At 46.5% G+C, this 18,628-nt stretch overlaps 1 protein-coding gene and 1 long non-coding RNA gene across 3 annotated transcripts in view; one reads left to right on the top strand and one right to left on the bottom strand.

Moving 5' to 3' along the window:
- Nucleotides 1-18,628, top strand: part of LOC113944095 — a 158,988-nt gene that overhangs the window by 68,253 nt on the left and 72,107 nt on the right. The window lies entirely within an intron of this gene.
- FZD7 (frizzled class receptor 7) lies at nt 2,870-7,076 on the bottom strand. Its single transcript, XM_027636724.1, has one exon. The coding sequence runs from the start codon at nt 6,512-6,514 to the stop codon at nt 4,793-4,795; it is 1,722 nt and encodes a 573-aa protein (XP_027492525.1). The 5' UTR covers nt 6,515-7,076; the 3' UTR covers nt 2,870-4,792.

The raw sequence follows: 18,628 nt of genomic DNA, 5'->3' as shown, positions 1-18,628 counted from the left end.
TCCCTCAATCCTATATTATCCTGTGCAGTGTTGTAGCTGCCAAAACCACACACTCATGTTGGCATGAAACAATTATCCTGGTTTATATAGAGCAGGCTTGGCAATAGCCTATCTCGATGAACAGTTGTAGTGCTGAAGATTCAGAGTCATCTTTTCCTCTTGCTCGAAGCAACAGACCAAATTTCTTTCAGCTGGATTCGGAGTTTTAAAAAATAAAATGAGTACAAGGCAAGTATGAAGAGCAGGGTGTATACAAACTACCTGTAAGGTCTGAAAGGAAATAAGAATGAGGTGGAGGAAAAAAAAGACTATTTAAGATACAAGCTAGTAATTTTGTTTCTAAGCCCATGTAAAATTATAAGTAATGTTTGCTGTTGCCAGTTGGTGAACACAGAGATGTGTGGGTTTTACTTGCATGCAAAGCTATTGGTTGTGGGTGAAATACTAAGACAAAAGCATTAAATCTCTGGTGTGGGTATTCCACCAAAAATAAACCCAAACAAACACTGACTTATTATAAAAGCACTTTTTTTCTGGAAACAAACATTCAGTTGCTGCTGTTGTTTGTGAACTCTAGAACTGTTCAAACCTCCTGTTTAACTTGCCTGAAACAATAATACTTTATTTTAGAAAGTTATGCAAATGTCTCTGAAACTTAAGAATAGGTGTTTATATAGTTTTCATAAAAATGGTGTAAACTTGCAGGGATATTGACCAATGATAACTACTGCTTGCTAAGGTCTCGTGAACCAAAAATGCTGCATAGACAACAGTCAAAGGTAAAGGGTAGGAAGCCTTTCTTAATCTTAAAAAAATGTAACTTAAAATGGACTTAAATTTTAGTTGAAGAAAAAATGTTTTGCAGTGATTAGTAAAGGTTAGTAAAGGCTTATTTTTCCTCCTTTTCTCCAGGCAGCTTCACTAAGAGATTTTTTTGATTTGTGCTCTATTACGAAAGTAACCACTGCTTTGTTATTGGAGGGGTGATAGAGATTTTTGTTCTAGAAGGCCAGACACTATCACTACTTGAAATTCTCCAAATTGTTTCCACTCTGAGCAAATTCAGTCTTGATGTGAGTCACATCTGCTTAAAAGTGAATATCATTTGCTTCTATTTTACACCAGCACCAGACTTCACCTACAATTTCAAATTTTAAAAATCATCCTAAATCACAGGGTTTGGATAGTTTTGAAAAAGTGACTTTAAAACCAGAAGCACCTAATAGGAAATACAGAAATAAAAGCATTCAGCTTTAGCCATTTCTGGTGGAAGCAGAGACGTTTACTTTCAGATATTGAATGCCTCTAGAACTAAAAAAAGTCTACATGAGGTTTTCCACGTACGGACAAAGAAGTAGCTGCAGTTTCTCACCCAGCGAGCAGGGATGGGTGGTGAGTGGAGAGCAGGGGGCTGGGCCGCCTGTGTGAGGCACGGGCTGAGCTGCCCGGGATGTCCTAAGGATTACTGGCGTGTTTAGGGCCGCAGCTGTGGCTGCACAGCACAGGGGTGTCAGTCACTCCACTGCTGCCGCCGACTCCCAGCCCTTCAGAGCGCAAGCTGTTCCAGCCGTTCCATCGCTCTGGCCGGCACTGATGGATTAATGGGAGGAAATGTTTATAGAAAGGTTCAGGTTTCCTAAGCGAGTGGAATGAAATCCCCCTCAGCAATGATCAGCAAGCTCAGGTCATGGAGCAGTTTGAAGAAGCCCGACTGGCAGGAATGCAAAGGTTTTTTCAAAAAGGAAACTTGACAAGTGAGTGATTCTGGGGAGCAGAGAGAGGTGTTTTCAAATAAAAGATGTGGCTTTTCTAGAGACGTAGCATGAATGGGGCTAGCTCTTAAAAGAACTTTTAAATCAGTAGTTCGTACTCTGTAAATGTAAAAGGTTAAGTTTGAGGGCACGGTGTCTAAATAAAATAGTGCCCTCAAAGTGCACCTCTTACATACTATGCTTAGTAAATGAAACCATATTGCTGTGCTATCACAGCTACTATGATGGCATCTAGCTAAGGCATCGTAGGCCTCCCTTCTGTAACTTAAATTTTGGTATAGGTATAGTTTAAGTTACAGGAAGGGTGATGAACCAGATGAGGAGGCTGAAATCACTGTGTGAAATGAAAAATCATCATTTCACAGGTGTACTTTTCTGTTTGTTGGGGCACTTTCCATGATTCTAGCAACACAGCTTGAGATCTAAACATTCATTTCAGTCTAAAAAAATTTAGTAAAATAGACCATTCCATTGAAGCTATCAGCTTTCAGATGACTGTGATAAGAAAGAATGTAGGCTTCAGGCTAGCTATTAAGATTAAAGTAAAATTCACCTGAACAAAACTGCAGCTAGAGAAGGTGCTGTGGGGGAAGAAAAAAAAAAAAAGCCCGTTCAAGACACTGCTCTTTGAAAGCCACTGAAAAGGACCTAGTCCTTAGTGATTCCCTAGGACACTCCTCCAGTCAAAGTGAGGATTTAATTTACAGCACTTGTAGCACCCTCCAGTTCTCAATCCCCAAGTTCCTTTGGAATGGGAAGAGAGCATTATCCTTAATTTCTAGATAAGGAACTGGTTTATCAGCTTGCCCTCAGCAAGAGGCAGAGCCTGGAAGAAAACTTGGCTAGGATGCAAGTACCTCAAGTGAGGGCAGACATTTGAAACCAGCTATCTCAAAATGTGCTCTCCTATTGTGAGGGGCTGGTAATCTGAACGGCCAGTTTCAAGTCACAGCTGAGTTTCTGGTCACTGCAGTCACCAAAAAGTCTCTTGCATCTCCCATAACAAAGTGGGGGTGAAAACACTACTCGCAGAGCTTCCCCCCATTCTAAAACCTGCCAAGTGTTCAAAGACTGAAAGAACTTCATTAGAGTCCTTGTATTAAAAATTATTTATTTAGTGATCTGTACAGGGGGTGAAGCAGGGCCTCATACAGACCTCCAAAAAAATCAAGTAAAAACATAAATACATATTTTCTTACAAAAATGAGATTTACAAAATATACATACTGCACTTGTCTTACACACTTTTTTTTTCTTCTTCCACGTGCACGTTATAAGAGACAAAACCCCAAGCCCTGCAAGTCTGAAATCAGATCTACGGAAGGATTTGGCTGATGAGCCCATTCCTGATGCCCAGACTGCTGGTACACCCTCAGACAGCAGCAGTCTGTTCCCCCTCACCCTGAACAGTTTTTTTCTTTTTTTAAGTTTCGTTCAAGACACTTTTCCCCAAAAAACGTGAAGAGCAGCTATAGGTTGGAGACTTGCTAAAAATCCAGAATTTCCTATTTTGTCCTTAGACAAGAATATACACACACACATATATACTGATAAAAACAACCCTTCAGTGAATATAAAGGTAAAGTAGTATGTAAAAAATAAAATATGAACAAAACTTAAAAATTTTCAGAATAGAAAAATCTGTCACATTTCAAAAAGAAAACAATGTACTTGTTGATTAATTTTTGAAAGTTCTTCCTTCCAAGGCGTGCTCACTGGAAACTTAACCAGCTGTATTTTAGCCGAAATGAGAAGGGTCCTCACTTGCAGTAACTGCTTGCTTTTAAACCCCAACCCCAGCCCCCTCCTGCACCACGAGTCATTGCCATGCAGCTCAGGGAACCTGAGGAGCAGGCAAAGGGTCCATCGTGAGCCAAAAGGATTCCTCCTGCCCCCAGAATCCGGCTGTGTATTGACTTTGTCTGCAGTGACCTCACTGCAAAGCAGGAGAGAAAGCAGGTTTATGGGAAGGAAAGAAAAAAATCCCGTCTTTACGTTACATATTTTAATGGCTCTTGTTTTGGCAGGTGCTCTCGGTTAAGCTCTTCTTGCCCTCTAAATCTTGCGTTTCCTTCAGCTTAGAAAAGCGACCCATATTGAACGGTAGGAAAACATCCTGCCTCCTCCTTTTTTCATAAAAGGAATGTTTATTTCTGCGAGCTCCACATCCCAGGGTGAACCTTTTTGTCAGTTTGCCCGTAAAAACCGATCCCATGCTTATGCCTTTCTACATAGAAAACACTTTTGTTTCCCCCTTTGTCTCCTAGAACAAAGGCAAGGGGGAAAAGCCTTCTGCTGAAAAGCAACAAGTCATTTCTTTTCAGGGTGTGGAATAGCAACCCCCTCCTTCCCCACAGCAGCAAGAACAACAGATTGAGGGCCAAGTTTTTACTTTAAAACAATTACAACAGGTATCACTGAGGTAAAAAGGAACTTGTGAGCTGACAGAACAGAGGCATCTCCCCAGCACACGATCGGGCTGTAGCCGGCTGTGCAGTACTCACGTGATGGCTCCGCCGAGCTGGAAGGAGCAGGCAGCGAGTCAGGCTCAGGAGTTACCCTGCCCGCGCTGCAGTTCGGCCCCGGCAATTCAGGGATTATTGAGCTACTTCTCGGCAGCGGTAGCTCAACAGATCTGGCTTCCCCTCCCTCTTGTCCAAAGCAAGGCAGGATGATTTTAGTTGGGTTGGAGGTTTTTTTTCCTGGACAGGGGTAGCAAGGGGTAGAGAGAAGTTAGAGGGACTCCTGGGGTGAAGGACTCTCCTATCCCACCAGTGGCCTCTTTTTCAGTCTTGTTCCCCTTAGCTGGGTCTAAGCACCACTGAACACAGTTTGACTGATCCTTTATGCGATAATTATTTTTTTTTTTTTTTCAAACCTTCTGTGAGGAAGAAAAAGTTTGGAAAAGCCTCCCTTCCTCCCTCTTCAGGGAGCCATTGCCCTGCCCTTCTGCCGAGTATCTGTCTCCTCTGCATGTGTGCATGCGTGAGTGTGTGTGTGCCAGAGGGGACAGGGGGGTCTCATACTGCTGTCTCGCCTTTGCTGCCGGTGCTGAGTCTGTGGTAGAAGCGTCGCCAGGACTGAAGGGTTTTGCCAGACCAGATCCAGAAGCCAGTCGTGATCCCAACAATCATGGTCATGAGGTACTTGATCATGAAGACAGTGAAGTCTGGGCTCATAGGAGCAAAGTGGCTGGGACAGGGCACGGCATATGTTTTGCAGGTCTGGAGGAGCCACGTCTTCTCCCAGGTGCCACGGAAGGCCTGCTCATAGAAGTAACATGCCAGGACAATGGTGGCAGGCACCGTGTAGAGGACGCTGAAGACACCAATGCGCACCATCAGCTTCTCCAGCTTCTCCGTCTTGGTGCCATCGTGCTTCATGATGGTGCGGATGCGAAACAAGGACACAAAGCCAGCCAGCAGGAAGGAAGTGCCAATGAAGAGATACACAAACAAAGGTGCCAGCACAAAGCCCCTCAGTGAGTCCACACTGTAGATACCTACGTAACACACCCCACTGAGTACATCCCCATCCACCTGCCCCATGGCCAGGATGGTGATGGTTTTGACAGCGGGCACAGCCCAGGCAGCCAGGTGGAAATACTGGGAGTTGGCCTCTATGGCCTCGTGGCCCCACTTCATGCCTGCAGCCAGGAACCAGGTGAGGGACAGAATGACCCACCAGATGGAACTGGCCATGCCGAAGAAGTAGAGGATCATGAAGAGGATGGTGCAGCCTTCTTTCTTGGTGCCTTGGGCCACGGTGCGGTAGCCATCCTCAGAGAAGCGCTCCAGACACACCACCCGCTCCTCCAGCAGGAAGCCTGCGGCGTAGGCCACTGCCACCATGAAGTAGCAGCCCGAGAGGAAGATGATGGGCCGCTCCGGGTAGCTGAAACGGCGCATGTCTACCAGGTAGGTGAGCACGGTGAAGAGGGTGGAGGCGCAGCAGAGCACGGACCACACACCCACCCACAGCCGGGCAAATCGCACCTCCGCCTCCTTGAAGTACATGAGCCCGTTGGGCCGGGCTGGCTCACAGGGGGCCCCGCAGTCCCGCTCCCCCAGGAACCGGTAGCCCAAGTAAGAGGGCACTTTGAGCTGCCGCGGGCAGGAGAAGGAGAAGCCAGAGGGCGGCTGTGGTGGGGTGAGAAAGTCAGGGAGGTAGCCAGCCGTGGGGTGGGCAGTGGCCCCCCGGCCCGCCGCACCGCCAGGCCCCGGTGGGGCATCTGACGTGTTCTGCCCCACGCAGATCTCACCCGCACCGTGGACGGGGAAGTTCTCGCAGCGGAGCCGCTCTGGCCACTGGAAGCCGAACTTGTTCATGAGCGCCTCGCAGCCCTGGCGGGCCCGCTCGCAGAGGGAGCGGCAGGGCGGGATGGCCTGCTCCAGCACGGTGCACACCGGCGCGTACATGGAGCAGAGGAAGAACTTGAGCTCGGGCGAGCACTGCACCTTGACCAGCGGGTAGAACTGGTGCACCTCCAGCCCCGCGTCCTCCTGGTTGGTGTGGCCCAGCAGGTTGGGCAGGATGGTCTGGTTGTAGGCGATATCCGTGCAGAGCGGGATGGAGATGGGCTGACAGAAACCGTGGTCCGGCACAGAGATGCCCTTCTCGCCGTGGTACTGCTGCGATGCCGCGTCCGCGGGGGTCCCGAGCAGGGCGGCCAGGAGGGCGGCCAGCCCCAGCCAGGGGCGGCTGGCGGCAGCCGCTCCGCCGCATCCTCCTCCAGCCCGCATTGCCGGGGCGGCCGGGGGCGCGGGGAGCCTCGGGGAGTCCTTCAGAGCCGGCCGGCACGACGCCCCAGGGGCATCAGCACCCGGAGGGCGGCGGCGGGGCCCCTCCGGTGGGGCGGGGGCGCGGCGGCAGGAGGAACCCGGCTCCGCGCCGAAGCTCCGCGACTTTCTTCCTCGGCTCCGGCGCGGCGGCGCTGGCAGCGCTTCCCTCGGCGAAAGTTTCCGGAGCTGCTCTCCCCGGAGAAGGCGGCGGCGAGGCAGGAGACGCGCGCGGAGCCCGGCGGAGGCTCCGGCCAGCTCCCCACAGGGTCCCGCGGCGGCGGCGAGGCGGAGGCGCTGCTCCCTGCCCGGCTGCGCGGCCCCGGCGCCGGGGATTTAGGTTACGGCTAAACGGATTATTACCGCGCCCGGCTGAGCCGTGTATTTTACTCCGGGGCTTAAATAACTTTTAAAATCCAATTACCGCGCGATCCTCCCCGCGGCTCGGCTGGGCTCCGCTCCCGACGGACGCCGCTGTGGGCTGTGCGTCCGGGGCAGAGCCGTGCGCCTCCCGCCTCTCTCCGCTCCCGCTCCGCCGCTCCCGGATCACAAAAAGGCCCCGGCGCGGTGGCCCCGCCCCCGCCGCCGGCCCCATTCACAAACAGCGCCGGGGGCGGGGCCGAGCCCGCCCGCCAGCCAATCGCCGGGCGGGGGGCGGGGCCAAGCGGGGGGGGGGGGGGGGGAGGGGGAGGAGGGTGCGCCAGGGGGAAAAAAAAAAAGTTGGGAACAACTTTTTCCCATCCCCGCCGGGCCGGGCCGGGAGGAGCCGCCTGCGGCCCCCACCCCCCGCGCTGCAGGGCACAGCCGGGAAGGCGAAGCGGGGGGGGGGGCGCCCAGGCAGCTCGCTCAGGGTGGCCCGATGAAACTAAAATTAACTGGCTGCTTTCTGAGCAGGCTTTGAAAATGCGAACAGCTGCCTGTGCCCAGAGTTATTAAAAAAGAAGAAAAAGAAAAAAAAAAAAAGGGGAACTAAAAACCACAGCGTCCGGGGACATTTGCAGAATGAGCTTATTGCGTAGTTGGGATGTTCGTGTTTGTGCGCCATCGCCTCCCCCAGCGTGGGGGGGTTGATTTGTTATCGCAGCATGACCGTTGGTTTTTGCTGGCAGAATAAACGCTTTATTCATGCAGATCTAAGCCCTAGCTGGGGGAAGGCAGCTTTTTTTGAAAAGTCCAGTGTTACCTAAGCAGAGAGGAGAAATTTTAAATCCCCATCTGCACTGCTGCAACTCCTTAAGAGACTCGAAAAAGCTGTATAAAGCCAGGAGTTCCTCTGTGAAAGCACCCAGCCTGCCCACATGAGAGAAAATGGCATAGGGCGGGAGAGGACTGTTACTGCCCTGCCAGGTGATGCTGAGCAGATGTAGAGCTGAGCAGATCCAGAGCTAGACTGCCGTAGCTGGCTGAGGACAGAGATGTGGGGTTTGCAGCACAGCTGTGTTCTGAGGAACCGCGGAAACACGGGGAGCAGGGACCATCCAGCCAACGTGCAGGCAGAGCATGTCCCTGACAGCACAGAATGGGGGGGCCTGACAAAAGCTCTGCAACAAGGCCTGCCTTTCCTTCACACTGGCCTGTGAGAGCCTGCGCTCAAAGATAGACTCCAGCCAAGTGTTATTCAACTTACCCCATCCCTCCCTTGAGGATAGAGGTCCCCCTGAACTGTATTACTCAAATTCTTACTTTTACTCCTCTGCTCCTATTAGTAACTAAGCAAATACACCAATCTGTACCTTCCTCTAGGGCAGTTCAAGAGAGCAGGGTTTGGCTCAGAGAACTACAACAGGAATTGTTGGACAAATGTTTCCCATATCCTCTCCTGCTCATAAACAATGTGTCCTCATGACACTAAGACCACGGAGCTGCAGATTTTGCCACATTTGTTAAAAGAAGTTGACAGTTAAAAACATGCTTACTAAAATAAATTTACCCCTCTTTAAGAGGACATTTTTTAAATATAATATTGTGCATATAAAAAAAAATATGGGAAAGGCTAGCTAGTTATGGCTGCAAAGGTTGTTTCTGGAAAAGAAATAAGTATTTTCTTCATTCTCAGTTATAGCTGTTTGAGAGTGCCTTAAAGGAACTTCAGTTTTTCAATTTGTTAAGGCTTGTTATCTGAAATTCCTTACTTTTCTACACCCCTAGTGACTAAGCAGGTTTTTGTGATACTCTTCACCTAAATAACCACCCATGGTACAAACTTACATGAACTTGTCTACCCTATTGTTTGTTCTTTGGCTGCTAGTAACTATCAAAAATATTATTCTTTCCAGTTGGTTTTTGTTGTTCTTGGTTGGTTGGTTAGTTGGGTTTTTTTTTTGGGGGGGTTGTTTGGTTATTGGGGGTTTTTTTCCCTGTCTTTCTGCAACGCTCCATGAGCTGTTGAGTCACCTATCTGTAATAATCAACTTAAAGCCTCTATTTTTCGCGTTGGCTTATGTAGCTGACTTCATCTGCAAAGCATTTTTTGATATTCACTATGAAAAACACTGGATGAAAGGAGATGTTTCACTGGCAGGCAATGACAATGCAGACAAAGTAAAGCAAACACAAACTTTCTGCCTCATGCATTGCTCGTTCTGACTTCTGTATGTAAAGAAACTAATTCAGAGCTAGTAAAATTGTACTGCAAGAAACTATCTTCCAGCAACAGGGAGGCAATGACAGAAACTATTCAGGGTAAGGAATGTCAAATCAAGTGTCAAGACTTTAACTGGGTATTTGTTTACAAGACAAGGCAGATGGCATCAGTGGCTACCCCTGTTTTCTACTGGTCCCATTTTTTTGCCATTCGTCTGAACCGTGGCATGAACAAAAAAGAAACTGGGATCTCTGATACAGGCTATAAAAGCTGGGTGACTCCTTGACACTTATGGACATAATGCAGAATCACAGTGAAGTCAAAGGGAAAAAACAAATGTAAGGATAGGTAGAAAGGAAGAAGGATTATGTCCTAGATTATTTCTTAGGGAGATAAGAAGAGAGCAAACTTATGACACTGATGCTGCTAGGCCATCCCAGATGGCAGGAATGTGCAACAGGATTTACTAAGATGGATGAAGAAAGTCCCTTGGGCATGTTACCAAATTCCAAGATTTTTTTTTTTTAAATTTAGCCCCACTGGGAGATGGGAAACAATCACTGAGAGAGGCAATGGCAGTCTCAAAATGGCATACTATAGTGTGAGAAAATGCCAGGTTTTAGGTCAGCCTAAGACATTCTGACAGCTTTCAGGGGACATTAAAGAAAAAAAGAAAAAAAAAAAGAAAAAGGAAAAGAAAGCAGCATCAAAATTCCAAGATTCTGGAATGCAAGGTTACCCCAAAGCACCCAGAACCTCTGTAAGCAGCATCAGCCACATTTCAAACAGCAGCCTGCAAAATTACTTAAATTTCCTCACAACAGGAGGGATTCTCATCAGCACATAAGCACAGCAGCCAGGTTGTCAGTCACCCAGAAAAAACGTGCTGCACAAGACTTCACAGCATCTGAGAAGTTCTCTGTTGCAACCACATGGCAGAAGGATTTCTCTAAAAATCTCCTCACTGCTATTGTTCTGAGAATGCCACATGGCCTACCAGCAATGAACCTTCACAAACAAAGTCTTGGCAAGTCCAAGATTCCAGAATAAATTTACAGTCTCAGGTGTTGATACCAGCTCTGGAGGTGTCTAAGTAGGCTACTGTGCATAGGGAGGAATTGTTAGGAACAATTATCTGTCCTTTTACTCATCTAAAAATAAATCCAGTTCAACTTCCAAGTCAAAGTGAGGAGTGGCATCCCTACATGATGTCTTTTTCTGCAGTTTTAAAACCTCCTTAAATGGTGCCAATATAATTTTCCTTGTTTCCTGTCCCATCTGATAGAATAGTCTTCCCATGGGGGGAGGGAAATCAAAACAACACACTCCCTCCCTGCCCCACCACTTATTTCGAGTGCCTGAGGGAGAACATTTTGAGACTACCTGATGCAAGGCTTCCAGCCCTCCTTACCCTCAGAAGAACAAAGGCCATTGCTTCCCCCTTCTCCTTCCACCTGCAGACACTTGGTGGCCCTCACCTCACTGGCTGTCCTGCTAACCACCTCTGCCAAAGTCCCATGTGATCCCCTGAATTGTGAGATTCGTCCCAGTTAATTATAGTAAACAACTTTTATCACACTTTTAACCTCGACATTTTGAAGCTTACTTACATACAGTCTTACATGATCAGACAGGCTATTGAGCTAAGAACATCAAAATTTGCACTCCCTAAAGCTTAGTGGAGAAATGCCAGGAGCCTGGGGGGAAATTATGCATTTGCCTGTTTTACATAATGATTTGCATAATTAGAAATAAGTTCACATTATTATATCTGCTTGCATTTCTATCAGTCTGATAGATTACTCTCAATTGCATCTTGTTTGAGCTCACCAAAGACATTCTGTAAGCTCATCAAGTCTTTCTGTAAAGAGGCAGGAGAGCCCGGTATTTCAGAGGCAGGGAGTGGGGAAGGCAAACCCCTGCTTCCCCCACAGAACAGTTTGAAATTAGATTGAAGATACGAGAAACTGATTGAAAAGAGCATATGGGGAGGGCATGGGTGACAAAAGGAAGGGGATACTGCTGGAGGGGATGTGGTTTCCCTTAGTGAGAAAGGTAAAAGCTGGTTGCATCTTGGATTTGTAAGATAATTATTAGTTTATGAAGTGGTATCCCAAAGGATACAGGGAAGCAGCACTGCCCTCCACACTTATGATCAAACTGGGGAAAACTTCAGGAAACATTCACAAGGATGGGCTATCAGGCCGATTATTGCCTTTATCTTGCAGATCCATGAATAAGAAAACAAAACCTGAAGTTGATCTGCTCATCCCCACTCAGCGATTAAGTGAGGACATCAGTTACATTTTAACCCTTGCATGACACTTTGAATTCCCCTCTTTCTTTAAAGTAGATTTAATCTGCTTTCTCACAGTTTTAGGGTTGCAGAGACCCTTTGGTATAACATGCAGAGAATCCCTCATTTCAATTCCTTAGGCTAGGTGCTTTTTTAACAAGACAAATTCTCTGCTGGCAGCAGTATTATCAGCTGGGTCCTGTCATCATTCTGTCTGGGTGCAGTATATTGCAAAATGAAAAAGGGAAGATTCCAGAAACAGTGGGAAGAGATGACACTTGTGTCTGCTGTCCTCTTTCTGTCAGGGAGTAATATCCTACTCTGAAAATCTGGATTTAGCACAGGCATGTACAAACTTACTATTTGATCCTTAAAATCTTAAAAGGTGCTTCTGACCTGGTATGGTGGGTGGACACTTCCCGGGTTGCTTTAGCTGATTTTGGCCAATTCTGTATACACTGGGATGTGTGATATATCAGCCTGGGCAGCATCAGGAGAAGAACTGCTTGAGATGGACCTGCCTCCCTGGGCCAGCCACCTTCTCTTGGATGCTTCAGAAGTCACAGTCTCATGGGTGCTCCAGCTTATCCTGAACTTCTCCCAGTGTCTGTGAAAATGAGTCACAGATCTGCAAAAGTCTCAAGCAGAGTCACTCCTTGCTTTATAACTCTAAAATTATTACAGATTCAAACAAAAATAAATATACCCTTCCCTACCCTGTTCTCATTACAATGCAGTGTTTTTTATGAAGCTGGCTAGTGTCTTTGTGGTTGAAGCTCCCCTTCTTAGAATTATATTCCCTCAGACCTCTCTATCACACCATGGATCCTTGACCTACTTTGGACTCTCTGTCAGATATCCCTTTTCCTCCAAAACCCAGTGATTTTGTTCCTTCTGTGTTATTCTCCCTTTTGTAAACCCCCCTTTAGTTTTCAAGGCCAAAGACAAATGCTAGCACCTGATCTCTAGGTACTTCCTGAAGCAGCAGCACAATTACAAAGCCCAGCTGTCTGCAGAAAAGCTAGAGAAAACTGGTTCTCCTTCCCTGTGCCAGCCAATGCCATATAGCTATCATACTGCCAAGTTTCTGAAGTTTGTGCATAAATTTCCCAGTCACCGCAGACGGTGCCACGATACTTGTGAACACTGAATTATGCCCTGCTTCCAGCCCCAGGGTTGGTGTGGACGTAGTGACTGGTTGCTCTGATCAGTCTGCTGTTGATACCATTTGGTTGTGAGGGAATGCTGCAATGGTCAAATGCACTGTGATATGTCTTTTGTTATTTATGCCCAACCCTATTTTACTTTTGTCTTTCTATAGACTGATCTATTTGAGACTGCATCTTAAATCTTCTTTAATGCACAGTCTGAAGGCTTGCTCTTTTCCTGTTTGAGTTGATGGGAAGTTTTCACTTGTTTCAGCGGAAACAGAAGAGCAGGATGCTCATCAAAGCCCCAAACTTTGTTTATGTAGGAAGAAGAACCAGACTTAGCCCAAAATAAGAGATGGGGAAGACCCATTACATTGCTTAGCCCCTGCTATTACATGTGCTAGTGGTATAATTGGTCTAATTTTAAATGCCTTGAATAATGGGACTATTGCCATCTCTCTTGGGACGTGGTTCTGCCATCTAACAATCATATTGGCAGGAAGCCACTGCCTGATGTTCAAACAAACAGTTTATCTTTGCTTGATTAAGTCTCACTAAAGATGAGTGCAGCCTCCAGGAATATGTTGTTTCCAAAGCTTAGAAAACAAGGGAAGAAGAGCTGTTATTCAATACAAAATCTACCAGATGTCTAAAGAGGCTGAGGAATTCCTAAGCCTCTGTTTACAAAATCCTGTCTCCTCCTCCCGTGAATGCTTAAATTACCAATCGCTGCTACCATCCCGTGTTTAGCGTAAAATTTCCTTAACCAACTCCACTTTCAAAATTGGATTGCAAAGAGAAACAAACATTTTAATTACTTTTCCCTCTTCTTGGCAGGCTTGCATAAATTAACCCTTGTGCTCCACAATTCTAGTTAAACCCTTGAACAGAGTTGTTTCTTCCTTTGGTCCCAATCACACCTCGCTGAGGTGATTCCCTGCTTTGAGGGGAACATGAGGGTTTGCTGTGTGGGGTCACTGTATCCCTGCAAGCCCTGGAGATGGGTGATGCTGCTGTATGGAGAATTTCCCTTTCCACAAGAGCCCCCCGGGCAGCGGTGACCCAACCTGCATTTCTAAGTAGCAGCGCTGCTAAGGGAGAGGGGCAGAGGGCTGACACCAGTGCCTGCAGACAGCTCTCATCCTGAGGTTTGTGGACCAACATCACATGCTCTCCTTTACCTTTTTTTAATCAGTCGTTTCTAAACTCTGATTTCTGTCTTGATGTCAATCTGCATCTACTGCACTCCCTCGGAGCTGGGACCAATGGTACTCTGAATGGTGCTGGAGATATTCAGCTGATTTCCTTCCTTGGAGGGAGGGGAACCTGAAAGCAGCACTTCAAATAAGCTCCCTCCTCATGGAGTCTCTGCAGGGAATGAGGGCCCATTTTCTTAATTACATGTTCATTAGTATGTTTAGTGCTCTCCTCCCTCTCTTCCCCCAGCCCCGCCACCTGGGAGTTCCTACTATGTTACTGGAAAGCCACAGAGGTTTATTTAAATACCACACAGTCAGATTGGAATGAAAAGCTATGAAGCTTCCCCTCTTTAATACTTTTTGAAATTATTTATGGGCTATGCTTCTTGCCTACGTAGAAGGTGCCTTTTGAGATTCCTGCAAGTCAATGCAGAAATAGCTGTTTGAATTGAGCAATAATTAGAAGCAGATGGAGCAGAGCAAACCATCAGAGAAATCCCATTCTGCTAAAGAAACACTGCTGTCTGAAATAGATTTCCACTGCATGTAACATTTTCTCATACAGGCTAAAAAGAAATAACATATCTTATGTCTGGTTTGCACCTACCAAAGCTGGGAAATTCAGAGTAAGGTTGGTCTGCAATTCCACTCCAAATTTAGTCTCAGTCCACACAGTGTTTGCAGCCCCTATATTGGCTGTACCGTAGTTACAATTTCTTTTCTTTGCTAGACCTCAGAACAATGGAGATTAAGCCACTTTATGTGACTGTGTGTATGTTTGTATAGAGTTTTTTTCTCAATCTTTAGAGGGTTTTGGTGGTTGTTTTGGTTTTGGGGGTTTTGGGGGGGGGGGGTGTTTGGTTGGTTTGGGGTTTTTTTTTCTTGGTTTGTTTGGTTTTAAATGATTAAAAATGTTTGTGACTTAAGACACATTATGATCTTTTGTAATCCATACACTCAGTCTGGGGAAGGTACTCAGAGCTCTCAAATCCTAATTTGCTGCTAAATTCTTATGTGCTTGATGTGGTAGATTGTTTCACTCCTGAGTTCTAAAAATAACAGGTCCTGCTCTCATTGCTCCCACAGATCATCCCTTTGAGTTTAGAGATAACTGGAAACTCTCAGCACCTCAAGGGGAGCCATACAGCACCCAAGCTCAAATTGTAACTCTATTTCTCATTTACTTTGCTTACACGAGTACAACAGGATGCAGTTTGCTGTCGGGCTTTTGTTGAACCATGTTGTTGGAGTGAGCTGATTTTATTTTGATGATTATAACTTACTGACCTGATAGTGAGCCAAAAAGCCATACTTTGGTCAGCTGCTACATATGTACAGTAAAGCTGTGATTTTAACGATTTTAACTCATATTTATGTTGCATTTTTCAATAGGCAGAAATCCATACTACCATGTAATGGAGACTTCACTAGCCATTTTAGAAAGCAGCGGTGTTTTAAAATTTCAAAGATACAAAACATCTCTGAAAATGTAAATATTGTAGCACTCTGAAGCATCCAAAGCTAGTGCTACTCCAGTGTGTCTACAAATAAACTAGAGGGTTTCTTCTGAAGCAGAAGTTACTCCTAGATTAATAATAAAAAAATTATTTTGAAGGAAATCATAAAGGTTGGCAGGTTGCTTGGTTTTTTCTGATGTGAGTGATCCGGGGAGGCCGCGGTGAGCGCCTGCCCCGCGGGGCTGCTTCCGACCTCCTTCGGGGGAGTTGTGTGGCCGGGCGGGAGCAGCTCCCGCCGGTGGGGCGATAAGCGAGAGCCGCGGCAAGACCTGAGGGGTAGGAAGTGATGCTGGGAACGCAGCTGATGGCATCCCTCTGTTCGGCCCTGCCTCCCGCCCCCGGGCTGCTGTGGGTGCAGGCTTTTGCCTGGGGTGTGAAAACTGAAATTCCAGCTGCCGATAGCTATTAAAGTGAGATTGCAGAAGCAGAAATGTTAATGCTGGTGTCTTTGCCAAACTCCTACTAGTTTTAATTTCATAAAGGCTGTTGCTGATGGTGATACTGTAGGAAAATGAGATCTAATATTAAAGCAATGATTTTATGGGCAGAGCAAACAAGTCCTCCAGTAGCATCCTAGAAGCTGCTCCACGTGGTGTGTTGGTGATGGTTTCAGTGTTAATCCTGACAACTCTGTATGGACATTGATAGCATTTCTTTTAAGATTGTTGATCTGTGGGCATTTGCGAAGTGCTTTAAGCTGTTTTAGCATGAATTTGAGTGTGGCAGCATCACGCCGGTGGCTCCTGGTTAGGGAGGCAGTAGGCTTCTAAAATGCGTCATTGCTATAATCCAAGTGCAGTGCAATCCTTGATGCTTTTCTAGGCACAACAGTAAAGGCATTTTCTGCCCAGCGAGCTCTTATTCATGCAAGTTCTCATTGTGGTGGAGAAGAGTGGTGACTCATGAAACAGCTTGTGGGAAGTGGGACAGATGAAGTGGTGACTGTCCCCAGACGTCCCTCTGCCCTGTGGCAGGGATCACTTCCTCCAGGGCAAGGACATCTGTGCTCAGCTCAGAGCCATTCTAGGGCTGCTGTTGCGTGGTTCACTGTGTTAGAGCAGTTCAGATTTGGCACTGGCTTAATTCCCTTCTTTGGGCTGGGTGATCACTGAGGTGATTCCTGGAGCCACATTACTTTTGGCCCAGAGATCACTGCATGAGGGGCAGCTGCTTGCAGGAGAGCAGCAGGGCAGGGCAGGGTGGTGGGAGCTGCTGCAGCCATCTGATTTTCTTCTGTGTCTGTGACTCAACACTCTCCCTGACCACAAGGGTCAGCTGTTTGTGAGTAAAGTCTATAGGCATAGATCCCTAGATATTATGCAGATACGGTGAGTTTGGGCTCTCTGAAGCAACCTGAGGAGCTAGATAATAGCTATTCACTGGACTCCAAATTTACTGAACAGTTTTTCAGGGAAAGGTTCCATTTTCCAAGTGTTTCTAAGGTAGCTGTGCTTAAAACATCAAAGATCTAAAAATTAGATTTGCTTCAAATGCATGTATCGTAAAACTGGATAGTTTTTGTTGTTGTTTGGGCTTTTTTAAGCTAGATTAACTCTCCCATTATGATGCTCTCAGATTCTGGGTGCCCACCACCGGGACTGTGGGTGGGGAGGAGACACAGGCCAATTCTGAGCTTCTTCAGGGGCATTTATCCACCCTAGAGAAGCTGCAACTGAAGCCAGGCAGATGAGAGCCAACACAAGTGGTATTTTGCTAGACTAATTCCCTAGAGTCTGAGGCCTTATTTCCTAACAAGGCCAGCTAAAAAATCCAAGAACTGGCATGGGTGTTGTATAAACAGTCATTATTGCTTTTGTCCATCTTTAAAAGTATTGATTTGAAGGTACATATTTTTCACCATATTTTTATCAAAATAACATTTGAAAATAATTCCTTTTTGAAAACCTTCCCAAGAAAATTAAATTTACAATCAGTATTTGAAGTCATATCTTTTTCAAACATGATGAAAAAATGATAATTGGGATAGGAGCTCACGTGGAAGCATCATGGGGGAAAACACAAAATGTTTCTGAAAAACATTTGAAAAGAGTTTGTATGTGATAGTCTTCTCCTGTTCATGAGCATACAGTTAAAAGAAAAATCAGGTTCATTTTTAATGTAAAAATGCCAAGTGTTTACCTTTATAAACAGAAGCAAACCCAAAAGCTGGGTAAACCCAAACTATATAACCACTGAGCCCAAGCACCCCCCTGACTGGAGGAGGAATTAGTGGCTTGCATAATCAAGCCTGGGGAGCTCATTTTGTCATGCTCAAAGGGCCACAGTGGTGCAACAGTAGGGGTGGAGGGATCAGCAAGCACCAACAATGAATTCCCTTCATTTTTCCAATTTAAGGCCTGAGCAGAGGAAATGCAAAGCTCTTCTTTTTTTTGCTCTCTCCTTTCCCCCCCTTTTTTTTCTTTTTTTTTCTTTTTTTTTTTTTTTAAGGGCAGATGAAAAGAACGAAGCAGTAAAGAAGCCAGATTGACACCTGTATCTGTGACAGCTCAGGCAAGGCATAGAGTGGGAAAGCATCCGCTGGCAGCAATTTGAAACTGTCCCCTTCCTGACTTGGAGGCTTTGACTGATGGAGCAGCTTTGTGCAGCCATATGGTTGAACATCTTGAAGGGCTGGCAAAGAGCTGCTGCTGCCAGCACTGGGAAGGGGAACCAAGTCATTACTGGAAACCAGATCTCCAGGAGAGAGGAGCCATTAGCGCAAAATTTTGCTTCATGCTTGACTGTCCTCTCTGCGCATGGCACCTGGCGTGGTGCTGCAGCAGGCCCAGCCTGGCCACTGGGCGCAGCTCTGCCAAGCCAGGGTTAAAAGGAAAAGCTTCTTCCTCAGCACTTAGTGCACAGCTGTGGTCTCTTCATAGTGCAGCATTTCCCTCTTTACACATGCTCTCAAACACTCCCTCTTTTTGTTCGCCCAAACCCAAATTTGGCTTTGTCATGAACTGCCACATTGGTTCTCCCTTGATTGCAGCACCAGGAGGACAGGGTTTGTTCTTCCCAGGCTGCAACTGAGACCCAAGAAGAGCAGAGATCCCCGGCCAGGGTCCCTGGCAGCACTGGTGCCCTTGTAAAGCAGCACCAGGGCCAGCAAGATAAGAGTTGTAATGACCACCATGGGTTCCTGCTTTTCCCTTTTATAACTTGGTACATTACATTTGTTTCCAGCAGAGAAGAGTTTATGTGTGTGTGGCTGCACCGGTTGTGTTGGACCAAGCTCTCTACGTGGTTATGTGGATGGACTCCAGGGACAGAATTGCACTTCCCCTTAATAAGCTCCTCGCACCACATTAAAGATAAAAGGGGAAGGGAAATA

The sequence above is a fragment of the Corapipo altera genome, unplaced genomic scaffold, assembly GCF_003945725.1.
Source record: "Corapipo altera isolate COAL_440 unplaced genomic scaffold, ASM394572v1 45, whole genome shotgun sequence".
NCBI lineage: Eukaryota > Metazoa > Chordata > Aves > Passeriformes > Pipridae > Corapipo > Corapipo altera.
This window is presented reverse-complemented; position numbering and strand designations above follow the sequence as displayed.

Excerpts from the sequence above, each read along its gene's own strand:
- FZD7 (XM_027636724.1), bottom strand. The coding sequence starts at position 6,514 with ATGCGGGCTGGAGGAGGATGCGGCGGAGCGGCTGCCGCCAGCCGCCCC.